This window comes from Symphalangus syndactylus, chromosome 24 (genome assembly GCF_028878055.3).
Source record: "Symphalangus syndactylus isolate Jambi chromosome 24, NHGRI_mSymSyn1-v2.1_pri, whole genome shotgun sequence".
In the NCBI taxonomy this organism is placed as follows: domain Eukaryota; kingdom Metazoa; phylum Chordata; class Mammalia; order Primates; family Hylobatidae; genus Symphalangus; species Symphalangus syndactylus.
In genome coordinates, this window is record NC_072446.2 from 9,151,470 (window position 1) to 9,167,631 (window position 16,162).

The 16,162-nt window shown below is 58.2% G+C and overlaps 1 protein-coding gene across 14 annotated transcripts in view; it reads left to right on the forward strand.

The window, feature by feature from the left end:
* KCNQ2 (potassium voltage-gated channel subfamily Q member 2) overlaps positions 1-16,162 on the forward strand; it is a 68,023-nt gene that overhangs the window by 29,654 nt on the left and 22,207 nt on the right. For 9 of the 14 annotated variants that reach the window (XM_055265290.2, XM_055265294.2, XM_055265285.2 and 6 more), the window contains exons 5-9: positions 1,770-1,895; positions 5,714-5,824; positions 6,741-6,836; positions 11,669-11,763; positions 13,542-13,571. In XM_055265290.2, the coding sequence (XP_055121265.2) occupies positions 1,770-1,895; positions 5,714-5,824; positions 6,741-6,836; positions 11,669-11,763; positions 13,542-13,571 (458 nt within the window). The remainder of the gene's footprint in view (positions 1-1,769; positions 1,896-5,713; positions 5,825-6,740; positions 6,837-11,668; positions 11,764-13,541; positions 13,572-16,162) is intronic. The other 5 variants (XM_055265292.2, XM_063633447.1, XM_063633445.1 and 2 more) reach the window with 1 other exon arrangement.

The window sequence follows — 16,162 nt, forward strand, 5'->3', positions numbered from 1 at the left end:
GTGATGGTGGTGATGATGGTGATGGTGATGGTGGTGATGGTGATGATGGTGGTGGTGATGGTGATGGTGGTGGTGGTGATGGTGATGGTGGTGATGGTGGTGATGTGATGGTGGTGGTGGTGATGGTGATGGTGGTGGTGATGGTGGTGATGTTGGTGATGGTGGTGGTGATGGTGGTGGTGATGGTGATGGTGGTGGTGGTGATGATGGTGGTGGTGGTGGTGATGGTGATGATGGTGATGATGATGGTGGTGATGTGATGATGGTGATGATGGTGGTGATGGTGGTGATGGTGATGATGATGTTGGTGGTGATGGTGATGGTGGTTGTGGTGATGGTGATATGATGATGTGGTGATGGTAGTGATGGTGGTGGTGATGATGGTGATGGTGGTGGTGGTGATGGTGGTGATGATGGTGATGGTGATGATGGTGGTGGTGATGGTGATGGTGGTGGTGGTGATGGTGATGGTGGTGATGGTGATGGTGGTGATGGTGGTGATGTGATGGTGGTGGTGGTGATGGTGATGGTGGTGGTGATGGTGGTGATGTTGGTGATGGTGGTGGTGATGGTGGTGGTGATGGTGATGGTGGTGGTGGTGATGATGGTGGTGGTGGTGGTGATGGTGATGATGGTGATGATGATGGTGGTGATGTGATGATGGTGATGATGGTGATGATGGTGGTGATGGTGGTGATGGTGATGATGATGTTGGTGGTGATGGTGATGGTGGTTGTGGTGATGGTGATATGATGATGTGATGGTAGTGATGGTGGTGGTGATGATGGTGATGGTGGTGGTGGTGATGGTGGTGATGATGGTGATGGTGATGATGGTGATGGTGATGATGGTGGTGGTGATGGTGATGGTGATGATGGTGGTGATGGTGGTGATGGTGATGGTGGTGATGGTGGTGATGTGATGGTGGTGGTGATGGTGGTGATGTTGGTGATGGTGGTGGTGATGGTGATGGTGGTGGTGGTGATGATGGTGGTGGTGGTGGTGATGGTGATGATGGTGATGATGATGGTGGTGATGTGATGATGGTGATGATGGTGATGATGGTGGTGATGGTGATGATGGTGATGATGGTGGTGATGTGATGATGGTGGTGGTGATGATGGTGATGATGGTGATGGTGATGTGATGGTGGTGATGGTGATGGTGCTGATGTGATGGTGATGATGGTGGTGATGGTGATGGTGATGTGATGGTGGTGGTGATGGTGATGGTGATGATGGTGATGATGGTGGTGATGGTGATGGTGGTGGTGGTGGTGATGGTGGTGGTGATAGTGATGATGGTGATGGTGGTGATGGTGGTGGTGATGTGATGATGGTGGTGATGGTGATGGTGCTGATGTGATGATGGTGATGATGGTGGTGATGGTGATGGTGATGTGATGGTGGTGATGGTGATGGTGATGATGGTGATGATGGTGGTGGTGGTGATGGTGGTGGTGATAGTGATGATGGTGATGGTGGTGATGGTGGTGGTGATGGTGGTGCTGATGTGATGATGGTGGTGATGGTGATGGTGGTGATGGTGATGATGGTGATGGTGGTGATGGTGGTGGTGATGGTGGTGACAGTGATGGTGGTGATGGTGGTGATGGTGGTGGTGATGGTGATGGTGGTGATGATGGTGGTGATGGTGATGGTGATGATGGTGACGGTGGTGATGGTGATGATGATGGTGATGATGGTGGTGATGACGGTGATGTGATGGTGGTGGTGGTGGTCATGATGGTGGTGCTGTCTCCCTCTCAGGAGCTGGTCACTGCCTGGTACATTGGCTTCCTTTGTCTCATCCTGGCCTCGTTCCTGGTGTACTTGGCAGAGAAGGGGGAGAACGACCACTTTGACACCTACGCGGATGCACTCTGGTGGGGCCTGGTGAGTTGTCATTGTGGCTTTCTCTTCCCCTGCCATCCTGCCTGCCCACCCACTGGCTGAGGATACACCCCTGTCCCTGTGCTGGGACCAGGCTCTCACTGGCTGAGCCGGCTCCATACGTCTCTTTGGGGCCACCTGCTGGCCGCCTGTGGTCATGATGGCTTGTGATTGAGGTGTGGTGGTGGTTGCCAAGCTGGCGGGGGAGCGGGTGGGGAGGGCTGGGCCCCAGGGAGCCTGAGCTCAGCCGTGGTGGGCATCTTCTTTCCTCCTGAGTGACCCTCCACCTGCTCCGTGTCCCGATTGTTGGCGGAAGGGGAGAAGAGGCATCCCTAGGAGATCTGTCCTGGGCAGCCCTGAGTTTTTGGAGACCAGGTGGCTCTGCAGGCCCCACTCTGATCAGGTCTGAACAGATCTGGCCCCAGGTTCCTCCTTGCTTGGGGCCACAGACACCCTCAGGCTGGTGGTGTGCAGGGGAAGGGTCTGTGGTCTCCTGGGAGGCTGAGACCAGACCCCGGGCCTAGCCCCACACATGCTGGCCGAGTGGGCTCAGCCCTGGAGGGAAGGCATGGGCAGCTCCACCTGGTGCCTAAGCCGGATGCAGCTGATCTGAAGTTATTTTATCAATTTCATGAGACCTGGACACTGTCTTTCCAGGGGGGGCTTGGGTGGGGGTTAAGAGCTGAGCATGCCCCGGGGCCCAGGCTGCGGACCAGGCAGACGACCTGGACTCACTGAACCATCATGTGTGGTTCAGGCCCTGCCACAGGGTCAGCCTGGGGCCCAGGGCATCCTGAGCTGTGACTGCCAGGCCCTAGGGCTTTCGATGGGGACAAGCCCATCCCCCAGGTCTTTTGTGGGCAACAGCCTTCTTATCTTTACGATTGGGTGTTTTTTCAGAGTAATGCTTGTGTATATTTTTAAATGTCAGACAGTTCCTAAGCCTTATGGTGGGAATACAGCCCCAGTCTTCAGCCGCGGTGCCCTCCCCTCTGGGTCCCTCTGCGGCGGATGCGGCTGCTTCTGTGTTTTTCTTTGGGGGTTTACCTGATTAGTCTTAAATAGCAAATAGGGATGCTGGTATTTCCTGATTAAAACACGCTGACTGTGTACCTCCTACTGGGATGAGAGCTACCCCCAGTTTCCCTTTCTTTCGGCCTTTGGGGGTCCTCAGCAGTGTGGGGGGAACCCCGCCCTCACCTCCCCCGCAGGCCAGGCCCCATCTGCCAGGCCTCCAGCTTCCTTTTCCTTGAGTTGGCTTCCACTTTGAAGGAGCAGGTCGGATGGCTAGCTGAGAACATTTCACGGGCAGAAATTTTTGGAGAGCTGTGTGTGAAAGTGTCCCATCCATCTGACCTCCCTGGGGAGGGGTGCAGGGCCTGGCCCCCTTCCACAGACTTGGCCCTCAGTGGGACCCGGGCTCGGAAACTGCCCCGGGATTCTCTGGCTTCTTTCAACTCCCCTGTCCCTTACAACATTCTGGCCAGGGTCCATGTCTCACTGCCCCGCCCGTCTCTCTGCCATCTCTGTCTCTCTGTCTCTCTCTCTCTTTTTTTTTTTTTTTTTTTGAGGCAGGATCTTACTCTGTCAGCCAGGCTGGAGTGCAGTGGTGCAGTCAGAGCTCACTGCAGACTCAACCTCCTGGGCTCAAGTGATTCTCCTGCCCCAGCCTCCTGAGTAGCTGGGATTACAGGCACGCACCACCACACCTGGCTAATTTTTGTATTTTTAGTAGAGACAGAGTTTCACCATGTTGGCCAGGCTGGTCTTGAACTCCTGGGCTCAAGCGAGCCACCGGCCTTGGCCTCCCAAAGTGCTGGGATTACAGGCGTGAGCCACTGTGCCAGGTCCATGTCTGTCTGTCTGTATCTCTCTGTCTCTGTGTATCTCTCTGTCTCTGTCTTTATCTCTGTTTCTCTATCTCTTTGCATATCTGTCTGTATCTCTGTCTCCGTCTCTATCTCTGTGTATCTCTCTGTCTCTGTCTCTATCTCTCTGTCTCTGCCTCTGTCTCTGTCTGTCTCTCTGTCTCTGTCTGTCTGTTTCTCTATCTCTCTGTCTGTCTCTTTATCTCTGTCTCTGTCTCTGCCTGTCTCTCTGTCTCTCTATCTGTCTCTATCTCTCTGTCTCTCTGTCTCTATCTCTGTCGCAGTCCCCATCCTTTCCCTCCTGGTTTTCTGCCTTCCCCCTCAACCCTTGCTGTCATTTGGTTGAGTTGAGAATGGCAATAGTCACTGTTTCATGTCTTCAAAAACATGCCTCCTGGCCGGGCGCGGTGGCTCAGCCTGTAATCCCAGCACTTTGGGAGGCCAAGGTGGGCGGATCACGAGGTCAGGAGATCGAGACCATCCTGGGTAACATGGTGAAACCTGTTTCCACTGAAAATACAAAAAATTAGCCAGGCGTGGTGGCGGGCGCCTGTAGTCCCAGCTACTCTGGAGGCTGAGGCAGGAGAATGGCGTGAACCCGGGAGGCAGAGCTTGCAGTGAGCCGAGATTGCGCCACTGCACTCCAGCCTGGGTGACAGAGCGAGACTCCGTCTCAAAAAAAAAAACAAAAAACGAAAAACAAAAAAAAACACTCCTCCTTTGGTACCGAGATTGTATAGAGGGCTGAGGCCCTGGCTCAGTCTCCCCAGGAGAGGTTTCTCGGTCAGGCCTCGCCCAGCCTCCCGCGCACTCCGTGTGGCAGCCTCTTTCCCAGAGCCTCCTGTGCGCTCCGCGTGGTGGTGGCAGCCGAGGCCCCCAGGTGCTGGTGCTGCTTCGTGCCAGGCCGCGGCTTCCTGTCAGTGTGGAGCAGACGCGGCCCAGCTGGCCCACCCTGTCCTCAGACCCACAGCAGCGTCCTCAGAGCCCGGGGTAAACTCCCCAAGGTGGGGCTGCAGGTCCTGGTGAGAGGTCTCCCCTTCCCCACTCTGCTGTCTGAGCTCAGGCCTCGACCCCTTCCTCTGTTTATCTAAGACTCTGCCCTCCCAGGGCCTGTCCCGGGCCCACTTCCTGGTCCCAGCCAGAGCGGCATCCGTGCAGCTGTCCTGAGCCCCCGGCTTGTGGTGCGTGTGGTTCTGGCGGGCAGGGGTGGGCTGCGGCCCCGACATGTCCAGCACTGAGTGCAGGGTGCCTGCCCCTGCCTTCCTCGGCCCCGGCACAGGCGTCTCTTGTTGGAGCTGCTTGGAGATGTGTCTGTCCTTCGCTTCCCCTCACCCAGGCCCTAAGTCGGGTGCTCCTGGGCTCACCGGGACCCCTGGGGAGGTCCAACCTGGCCCGACCGCCCCCTTGCCCACCACCCCTAGAGAAACTAAACACAACCCTTGGGGTCCCTGCTCCAGGAGCAGCCCACCCCGCCATGGCCTGATGGGGACCACTCCCTCGACTCTCGTGGTGGCCTCCTCCCACCCACCCCTCTCCTCTGGCCTCAGCTCAGGCTCAGCGAGCCCCCTGCACACCCCGCCCGTTCCTCTGGGTCCCTCTGGGCCCTCTCTCCTCCCCAGCTGCGCTGTCCACCTGGCGGGGATGGGGTGGGGGTTGCTGTCCTAGCCGAGCCTCGTGGGAATCACGTCGCTGGACCTCTGGTTCTCGATGTGAGATGGGGACACAGCCTTTGGCTGGACCCCGCTTCTGGCCTGTAGGGGAAGAGGAGAGAGGGCTCCGGGGATGAAGGGCGGCCGACACCGACCCTGGCCTCACTGGGCCCCCGTGTGGGTGGTGACACGGGGATGGCCCCGCATCTGTCCCATCCCAAGCCCCGAGTCGCCGGCGGGCGTCCAGCCTGCCCTCAGGGGTGTGAGCAGGCCCTTCGTGTGACTAGAGCCTGCGGTCCTACAGATCACGCTGACCACCATTGGCTACGGGGACAAGTACCCCCAGACCTGGAACGGCAGGCTCCTGGCGGCGACCTTCACCCTCATCGGCGTCTCCTTCTTCGCGCTGCCTGCGGTAAGTCCGGCTGCCCCCGCCTGCCGTGGAGCGGACGAGCTCTTGTAGGCTCTTGAGGTGACCACAGGCCCCTGGGCACAGTTCCCTATGAGGGACGTGGGGCAGGAGCGGCTCTCAGCAGGTGCACAGTCCCCAGGAGCTGGAGATGGCAGCTCAGGGTCAGAGGCCTTGTTGCCCAAGGACTGGAATGGGGGTTCTCCAGCCCCGGCAGGAGCATGCCCAGGGCTGCAGCTGTAGCTTCAGGGGGCTCTGTTAGTCACTGGTGGCCCCTCTTAGTGGGGCCCAGCAGGAGGTCCTTGTGACCAGGAGCAGGGCGGCTGGTGACACAGCTCCCTTGTGGGTCTCCAGGTAGTGAGGCCCACCCAGCTCAGAGGGAGGTGGAGGGGCCCTGTCAACCCTTGTTGCCCAGGGCAGGGCAGGGCAGGGCAGCTGGTGCACGGCGAGAGGCTGGCCCTGGTGTCCCCTTCACTGTGTGCCCTTCAAGATGGGCGTGCAGACTCTCCGTGTGGAAGGGAAAGAGAGGCCACCCTGGGTTCATTGTGGGTCCTGCCATGTCTCCTGCAAGCCAGAGGGTTCCTTCCTCTTGATGCTGACGAATTGTGGGGATGTGGGTTCCTGGATGCAGTCTGACCTTGATGAAGGTGGGGGAGGCATGGATCGGTGGAGATGGGTCTGACCGTGATGAATTGGGGGGTGTGTGGGTCCCCGGAGCATGGTCTGACCCTGATGAATTGGGGGGTGTGTGGGTCCCCAGAGCGTGGTCTGACCCTGATGAATTGGGGGGTGTGTGGGTCCCCAGAGCGTGGTCTGACCCTGATGAATTGGGGGGTGTGTGGGTCCCCGGAGCATGGTCTGACCCTGATGAATTGGGGTGTGGGGGGTCTCTGGGGTGTGGCCTGACCCTGATGAATTGCAGGGCATCTTGGGGTCTGGCTTTGCCCTGAAGGTTCAGGAGCAGCACAGGCAGAAGCACTTTGAGAAGAGGCGGAACCCGGCAGCAGGCCTGATCCAGGTGAGTCCAGGTGTCCCCTGGGTACCAGCGCAGCCCTCATCCTGGTCCCACCTTGTTGAGGAGTGGAGGCTGCCAGGGCCTTGGCATTGCCCTGTCTGTGGATGGGGCCACAGCCCTCACCCTCTGCGGGAATCTGTGGAAGGAACGAGGATGTGAAGTGTGTGTGTTGAGAAATGGCTCTGACCCCCGAGGCTGCACAGGGGTGGCTCGTGTGAGGACGCTGGGGTGGCCCTTGCCTTGTGTGGGCGCTGGGGCCCGGCCATCAGGTCCTTTCCACCGCACCCTAGGAGGCGAGCGCACCCGTTCTGCAGCTGCAGGGCCAAGGCTCCAGAGCCCACACACTGCAGCGAGTCAGTGCCTGACCTTGTCTGACCCCTGATGCTGGCTGTGGGCCCCCACGATGCCCGCCCGGACCCCACCCAGCCCCGTCCCACCATTTGGGGGCAGGTAGGGTGCAGTGACCACTCTGGCATCCACAAGTAATTCCTGAGCCACCTTGAAAATATGGACAGACAATGGCCGGGCACGGTGGCTCACGCCTGCAATCCCAGCACTTTGGGAGGCTGAGGCGGGAGGATCACGAGGTCAGGAAATCAAGACCAGCCTGGCCAACATGGTGAAACCCCCGTCTCTCCTAAAAATACAAAAATTAGCTGGGCGTGGTGGCAGGCACCTGTAATCCCAGCTACTCAGGAGGCTGAAGCAGGAGAATCGCTTGAACCAGGGAGGCAGAGGTTGCAGTGAACTGAGATCACGCCACAGCACTCCAGCCTGGCAACAGAGCGAGACTCCATCTCAAAAAAATAAAAAAGAAAAAAAAAAAGAACATATGGACAGACAGCAGGACCCCCTTGGGACCAGCCATTCTTGCAGCTGCTCCCCAAAGTCTTCCATCCACTGGACCCGCAGAGCTGACCAGGATCCCTGCCAGCTGGATGTGGCTATAGGCGCTCTCCTGTCTTGGACAGCAGATCTTGAGATGGAGATAATCCTGGGTTACCCCAGGTGGGCCCTAAATGCAATCACATGCATCCTTCTAAGAAGGAGATTTGACACAGAGTAGGGGAAAGCAGTGTGACCACAGAGGCAGAGACTGGAGACGTGGCCACAAGCCACGGGGTGTCCGTGGCCACGGCAGGGGATGTGCCTCTTGTGGTCTTGGCTCTGGGTCCAGCCTACCTTAAGGTGTGTATTTATCTTCCACTATAAAAACTACAAACAGCGATTTATTTCCATGCAAGAGTATAAAGAAGAACAAAAATGCCCCCAAATCTCACTCCACTATTGACAGTTTAAAAAGTGGCCATGTACGTGTGGTGAAAAGGTTAAAATAGTGCCAGAAGAAGCGGCGTCTGAGCACCCAGGGTCCCGTGCGCCCTGCTCCCCTCGAAGGTCACTCTTAACAGCAGCTGGTGCACATTTCCAGAGCACAGGTGGGCCTCTCCACGGGCACACCTCAGAGGACCTGCAGCCGTGGTTCCAGACCACTACAATAGAGATATGGCAATAAAGTGAGTCACACGAATTTCGTGGTTTCCCAGTGCATATGGAAGTTATGTTTACAGGCTGGGCACCGTGGCTCTCACCTGTAATCCCAGCACTTTGGGAGGCTGAGGCGGGCAGATCTCTTGAGGTCAGGAGTTCAGGACCAGCTTGGCCAACATGGTGAAACCCCATCTCTACTAAAAATACAAAAAAATTAGCTGGGCATGGTGGCACATGCCTGTAATCCCAGCTACTCAGGAGGCTGAGGCAGGAGAATCACTTGAACCCGGGAGATGGAGGTTGCAGTGAGCCGAGATCGCGCCACTGCATTACAGCCTGGGCAACAGCGTGAGACTCTATCTCAAAAAAAAAAAAAAAAAAAAAAGTAATGTTTATACCATGCCATAGCTTACTAAGTGTGCAGTAGCATTATGTCTAAGAAACAGTAAAACACTGCACGTACTTTCACTTACAAATACTTAATTGCTAAAAAAATATTAACAATCACCTGAGCCTTCTGCGAGTTGCAATCTTTGTGCTGGTAGGGGGTCTCAGCTCGATGCTGGTGGCCACTGCTGATGAAGTGGGGCTGCTGAAGGCTGGGGTTGTGGCGATTTTTTTTTTTCTTTGAGATGGAGTGTCACTCTGTTGCCCAGGCTGGAGTGCAGTGGCGCGATCTCAGCTCACTGCAAGCTCCACCTCCCTGGTTCCCGCCATTCTCCTGCCTCAGCCTCCCACGTAGCTGGGACTACAGGCGCCCGCCACCACGCCTGGCTAATGTTTTGTATTTTTAGTAGAGACGGGGTTTCACCGTGTTAGCCAGGATGGTCTCGATCTCCTGACCTCATGATCCTCCCGCCTCAGCCTCCCAAAGTGCTGGGATTACAGGCGTGAGCCACTGCGCCCGGCTGTGGTGATTTCTTAAAATAAGGCAAGAATGAGGTTTGCTGCATCGATTCACTCCTTTCACGAAAGATTTCTCTGTAGCATGCGGTGCTGTTGGATAGCATTTTACCCACAGTGGAAGGAACTCCTTTTAGCATTGCAGTCAGTCCTCCCAAATGCTGCCACTGCTTTATCAACTAAGTTTATATAATGTTCTCAATCCTTCTTGTCATTTCAACACTGTTCACAACATCTTTGCCTGGAGTAGATTCTGTCCACCAAAAAACAAAAAAAAACCATGTCGAATGTATTTGGGAATTAGAAGAAAGAATTATAACCAGAGATGAGCCAGTGTGGCTGGAGGGTGGGGGACTCTCACCCAGAGATGAGCCAGTGTGGCTGGAGGGTGGGGGACTCTCACCCAGAGATGAGCCAGTGTGGCTGGAGGGTGGGGGACTCTCACCCAGAGATGAGCCAGTGTGGCGAGCCGCCCGTGTGCCGGAGAGGGAGGGGCAGGGAAGCTCTCCCTGGCTGAGAAGTTCACATAAGCTGCGTGGAAACAGAGGTCACTGGCTCTGAGGCTGAAAACCAGAGTTGGCATCCGTTCACTGGTTGAGATGCCGCTGCTGGGTCAGCATTCTTCCTAGAGCATCTTGTCTGGATTGCTGCATTCCTGACAAGGAATTCCTTGTGGGGTTATTTTAGAATGTCTTTGACACAGTCCTCATCTCAGCCGTGCAGGCGTGAGCCCTCCTGCCGTGTACTCTCTGGCCTCAGTTGGTTGGGACCTGACAGAAGTGACCTTACCCTGCTGTCTGCAGCGTTCACAGTCCATCCCAGGAAACCACTTACTTTGCTCATCCATAAACGCCGCTCCTCATGTGTTAAGAATTTTATCTGGAGATGGCAGCAGTTCAGTCCCATCTTCAAGCTCCATGTTAGGGTGGCCAACTTTTTTTTTTCCTTTTTTTTTTTTTTTTGAGACAGGGTCTTGCTCTGTTGCCCAGGCTGGAGTGCAGTTGGCTCACTGTAGCCTCGACCTCCCAGGTTCAAGCGATCCTCCCACCTTAGCCTCCTGATGAGCTGGGACTACAGGTGTGCACCACCATATCTGGCTAATTTTTTGTTTTAAGTAAAGGCAGGGTTTTGCCATGTTTCCCAGGCTGGGCTTGAACTCCTGGGGTCAGGCGATCCACCTGCTTCAGCCTCCAAGGTGTGAGCCTCCACGCCAAGCCAGGGTGGCTAACATGTTAACAAATGGAAAATCAGTGTAGTGAGGATGTGTGGACATCGGGCCCCCTGCTGGTAGGAATGTAACGATGCAGCCACCCTGGAAAGCAGTTCGGTTGTTTCTCAGAAAGTTCGTAACGTGGAGTTACCAAAGTTCGTAACATGGAGTTACCACGTGACCCAGCCATTCTACCTCTAGGTATAGACACAAAAGAATTGAAAACAGATCTTCAACCAAAAATGCACACAAATTTCACAGCAGCACCACTCATAGGAACCAAAAAGTGGAAACAGCCGAAATGTCTATTAATGGATGAACGGAATGTAATTTATCCATACGATCCTCCTATGAGGAGCAGCGGGCGCTGCCCCTTGCTACGACGCAGATGGGCCGCGGGGACTTCCCGATCAACAGAGGGAGCCGGACAGGGAAGGCCGTGCAGCTTGCGATGCCCTTGGCAGGAAACACCCAGGGCGGGGAAGTCCGTGGAGCCCCGTACACCCTGGCGGTGGCCAGGGCCTGGGGGACCAGGAACCAGGAGTGCCTGCTGAACATCGGGGGTAGGAGGGGGTTTATTTGGGGGCGACGAAGAGGTGTGGAGTTAGGGGCAGTGGTCGCACAGCACTGTGTGTGCAGGCGCTACTGAAGTGCACGCTTTAAAATGGCTAACATGGTGAACTTTAGGATATGTCTATTTCAGCACCGAAAAACAACACAAAGGCGTAGAGAACGGAAATCCAGCCAGGCGAGGTTCAGTCTAACCCACACGCTCATGTCCCGAGCCGGGCTGAGTCCCCGCCCTGGGAGGATGGAGACTGGGGTCCCTGGCCCTACCTATACCCCCAGCGCCTCCGGTTGCCCAGGGCCCAACCGGGAGGGCAGGAAGGTAACCCCCAGGACAGGCGATACCCGCCAGGGGCCAGGTGAGAGTCATGAAAAGGAAAGAACACAGCCTCCCTGCGAGCTTGCTGAGGGCCCGAGTCAAGCCCCGACCGCTCCCCTCCTTCAGGCCCCACCGTCTGACAAGCGGTCTTGCCTGTCTGTCCTACAGAGGGTAAACTGAGGCTGTGGGGCTGATGCAGCACTGGGGCCTGGCCTGCTGGCCCAGAGTCCTGAGTGCCTGGCGCACAGCATGGGGGTCCCCTCTGCCCCGTTCCCTCCACGCCCAGCCCTCCTGGGCGCGCCCCTCGCCGCCTGCCCCTCGCCAACGGCCTTGTCTTTCCCTCCGCAGTCGGCCTGGAGATTCTACGCCACCAACCTCTCGCGCACAGACCTGCACTCCACGTGGCAGTACTACGAGCGCACGGTCACCGTGCCCATGTACAGGTACCGCCGCCGGGCACCTGCCACCAAGCATCTGTTTCATTTTTTATTTTCCATTTGTTCTTAAACCCCACTTTTTGTTGTTCATTATTTTGATTGATTTTTTTTTCTTTAAAATGTATGTATTTTTCACAAAGGAGTTCTGTGTGTGGTTTATTTCGAGGCGTTGATTCTGCCGTTTGTGTTAGAGCTGCGGCTTTCTCTTCACTTTCATTTCCTCACCCCTTTGCTTTATCGTCCTGGCCGTGGGTCGTGCTGTGTTGTGTGCGTTGCAAGGACGCTCCCCAGGGAGCGCAAGATAAATGCCCCCTGCCCCGGGCTGCTCTGGACCGGCAGCTCGAAGTGCCCAAGCTTCAACCAGCACCGTGACCCCGTCCGCCAGCAAGGACCTAGGGCTCCTGCGTGGGGGGCAGGAAAGTAACCCCGGATCACAGTGAGGCTTTTGGACCAGGAGACTCAAATTATCCTGGGGGTCCCAGGTGTCCCCCAACAGGACAGAGCACACAGACAACCTTGGAGCCCCTCGGGCAGCAGAGAAGGGGGCCTAGAAAGTGCCTGTCGAGTCAGTGTCAGCAGGTCCTGTGAGCCTGTGTGGTCGGAGGGCGGCTTTCCAGTGTTGTTTTGTTTTACAAAAGGGCAGGTGGCAGCCAGCTGGGATTTTCGGTGCCTGGCTCTTGCTTAAATTAAGGTCTGAGATGAGGGGTTCTGAGGGTCTTTCTCCTGGTCCACGCGGGCTTGACCCCTCGAGTCCGTCTGTGTGGGCACCACCCTGCCCGCCCGCCGGCCCTCTGCTCTGAGGTGGAGAACTGAGCCGGGGGATTTCCCAGCTCCCGCGCCCCCCCTCACCTGCTCCTAGGGGGTTTCTGTCCCCTGGAGCCTTCCCTGAGGGTGGAGCCTTCCCTGTGGGTGGGGCCTTTCCAGAGGGTGGAGCCTTCCCTGTGGGTGGGGCCTTCCCTGTGGGTGGATCCTTCCCTGAGGGTGGGGCCTTCCCAGAGGGTGGAGCCTTCCCTGAGGGTGGAGACTTCCCTGAGGGTGGAGCCTTCCCTGAGTGTGGGGCCTTCCCAGAGGGTGGAGCCTTCCCTGTGGGTGGAGCCTTCCCTGAGGGTGGAGCCTTCCCTGTGGGTGGGGCCTTCCCTGAGTGTGGGGCCTTCCCTGAGGGTGGAGCCTTCCCTGGGGGTGGGGCCTTCCCTGTGGGTGGGGCCTTCTCTGAGGGTGGGGCCTTCCCTGTGGGCGGGGCCTTCTCTGAGGGTGGGGCCTTCCCTGTGGGCGGGGCCTTCCCTGAGGGTGGGGCCTTCCCTGAGGGTGGGGCAGGTGCACAGCGTGGCTGAGACTTCTAGGCTGGGGTGGAGCCCAGGATTCTTCTTGAGGATCCTGGGTTGGCGAGGGTGGACAGACCCACGGCGGTCCTCAGCTGCTACCTGCCTTTTCAGGGTGTCACTTGGGAGGAGGGTGCCAGAGCTCTTGGCGGTCCTTGATGTTTGCAGTCGCCCTCCAGGGTCTGCCCCAACCCCTCCCTCAGCACCATCCCCCCTGCACCTCCTGGAAGCCCGACCTTAGGAGCCTGGCCCTGCCTGTCTTTCTGGGAATGTCGGCCATGCCCTTGTTTCTGCAAAGTGGCCTCTCAGCCCAGGGCGGGGACAGAACCAGCCCTTGTGCTAATTTTCTTTGTTCTGTTGTTTCCCCTACTTTCCTCAACTATTTGTTTCATTTTCTTTTTCTTATCCCGTTCTTTTTGAAATTTTCCGTTCTTTTCCCTTTGTGTGTGTGGAAACACTTGAAAGTTCGCAAACTCAAACCTACGGGGCCTCCAGGTAGGAAATGCATGGACAGAAGCCCTGTGTGTGTGTGTGGTTCTCGTTCTGTGTCTGGAACTGTGACCGGGCAAGCCCCCGGAGCCCCGTGGCCCACCTGGTCTGCAGAGTGACTGCTGTCCCCACCCACCGAGCATCCCTACACCCCCTGCCCTGCGTGGCCCCTTGCTGGGTGGCCCGATCACCCTGGGCCCTCCCCTGCCTGGAGCCCACGTGCCAACCCAGCCCTCCCCGGGCCCATCCACCCTTCTCGCCCCGCCTCCCCCCAGCCGCTGCTTCCTGTTGCCAGCCCGCCTGTGTCCCCCGTGGTCTCGTCCTGTCCTGCTTCCGGCCTGGCTCCCCTCGTGCCTCCGTCCCCACCCCATGGGCCCCATCTGTGAGCAGAGCAGGAATGATGGATGGGGGGCTTCCCCCTCTCTGGCGCTGGGCACCCATCTGGGGCAGAGGGTGCTCCTAGGCCAAGACCCCCAGGCCAGCCACAGTCCTTGTCCCACCGTGGCTCACAGGGGGGCCTCTGCGGGGCAGCTCGCCTCAGGGGTCTGCCTCAGGGTCTCCTGCCTTGGACTCAAGTTTCTCCTGAGTCTTGCCCTGGCATCGCAGGGGAACCCCAAGGCTCCAGGCCGTCCCAGCCTTGTCCCCACTGCTGAGAGCAGGAAACAGGGCTGTTTGTTCAGACGGGAGGGCGCTGAGCCGCTAAGGGAAGCCTCACCCCCATACAGCACAAAGGGCCTTTCCCTGTCAGATGGGCAGGCTTGTGCTCTGTGATGACACTGCCCTGCAGAGCCTGGGGCGGCCACTCCCCACATAGACCAGAAGCTTCCTGCACAGAAGCCCTCGATGACTCCTCCAGAGGCCACTCACCCGTCCTGGAGGAGAGACCTGGCCGCCCTTCCTGGGAACTGTTAGAATGTTGACTCTCCATTCCCAGAAAGGAAATGGGTGCGGTGCTGGGCAGTGGTGGGTCCAGGGCTCCTCTGCCCCCGACATGCCCAGCCATAAGACATCTCCAATGTCTGCGGAGGCCCTGCTGCCCCTGGGGCCAGGTGGCTGGTGCTGAAGCCGCTGCCTCCTCCCCAGCCTCCGCTCTCTCCCAGGGCAGCCCCCTCCCCTTGTTGCACCCTTGTCCCACAGCCCCGTCCTGCCCTGGCCCTGCCGCCCGCCTGTCTGCCCTGGCGCTGCTGCTCTGTGTGTTCGAGGCATGGCCTCCTATGTGGCTCTGAGGGCTGACGTGTGTGTCTCTCACCTGGACCTGCGTGTGTGTGGGTCCCGTCAAGGAGGTGTGGGGAGCCACCTGTGGCCCCCAGACTCCGGCCAGTCTGGGCTCTGCTGTGCCCACAACACCAGCTCACCAGCCGCCTGGGTTCCTGCTCCGTCCCGACTTGGACAGCGGACTGCCCTCTGCAGAGAGGGGGCTCACAGGAGCCCCACTCCTGCCAGCATTTTGGGGGCACCTCTGGAGCTGCAGAGGGAACAAAGAGGGGCCAGGCAGGGCTTTACCAGCTCACACCTGCCTAGCCTGCAGTGGGGGCACCAGAGGCTGGTGGGGGGCAGGGAGGGGCTTCTGGGCAGCTCTGGAGGGAGGAATGTGGCTGGACGAAGTGGGAGTCGGCAGGAGGGTGATTGCCAGGCCCTGAGGGACAGTGGAGTCAGCCATCCTTTTGTTTTGGAGGTAGTGGGGAGCCATTGAGTGTTTGGTCAGGAGAGTGGCAAGGATGCCCGTCTGGAGGACCAAGTAAGCCTGGGTGGGCAGAGGCAGGGCAGGTGAAGAGTCTGGGGGATGTGGGCCATGGCCCAGCCTGGGGCAGAGGGAGGACATGGGCAGGGGCATCTCCAGGGGGCAGCCGTGGCCATAGCTGCGTAGGGAGTCAGCTGGGTAAGGGCTGGGCTGGGAGGTGGCTGTCCTGCCTCCAACGCAGCAGAGAGACCAGGACGCGGCCCCAGTGGGGAGTGCTCCACAGGTGGGTGTGGGGAGGGGTGGAGGCCATGGATGGGATGGCAGGGCCTGGGAGCAGAGGCTGAGGAGGCGGGATGGAGGGGGTCAAATGGGTCAGGGAGCCGGGTGGGGCGGAGGCCCCGGAGGAGGGTGTCTCTTGCTGAAGCGAGCTGGAGTGCTGTGAGGGCATGGGCGTTGAGGAGGAGTGGGCGGAGTGAGGTGGGTGGGAGTGGGGAGGGGTGAAGAGGGGGATGTCCCACCCAGACGTGGGGGGGCGCCTGCACACTCGCCTGGGGGGCTTCAGCGGGCCTGGACTTGGTCCTGCTGGTGGCTGTGGGCGGCAGGGCGGTAAGACGGGGGTGGGTATGACCAGGACTGGGAAGGGGGCTCGGAGCAGAGCTGGGCCACCTGCGGAGGGTCCCCAAGGCATTTGGGCCTGATGAGGCTGGGCTCATGCTATAGACCCCAGAATGAGCTGCTCTTTGCCAAGCAAAATCCTTTTCTGTATCCCCACTCCCAACTCCTCCAGCTTTGGCAGAGAAAGTGGCTGTGTAGAGAGGGGCCGGGGCCCTAAGTATATTTGGGTGATGTCCCTCTGGGATGTTCAGGGATTAGAAGGGGGCAGGGAGTAGTGCCTCCCCATAACTGCGTGCCCTCC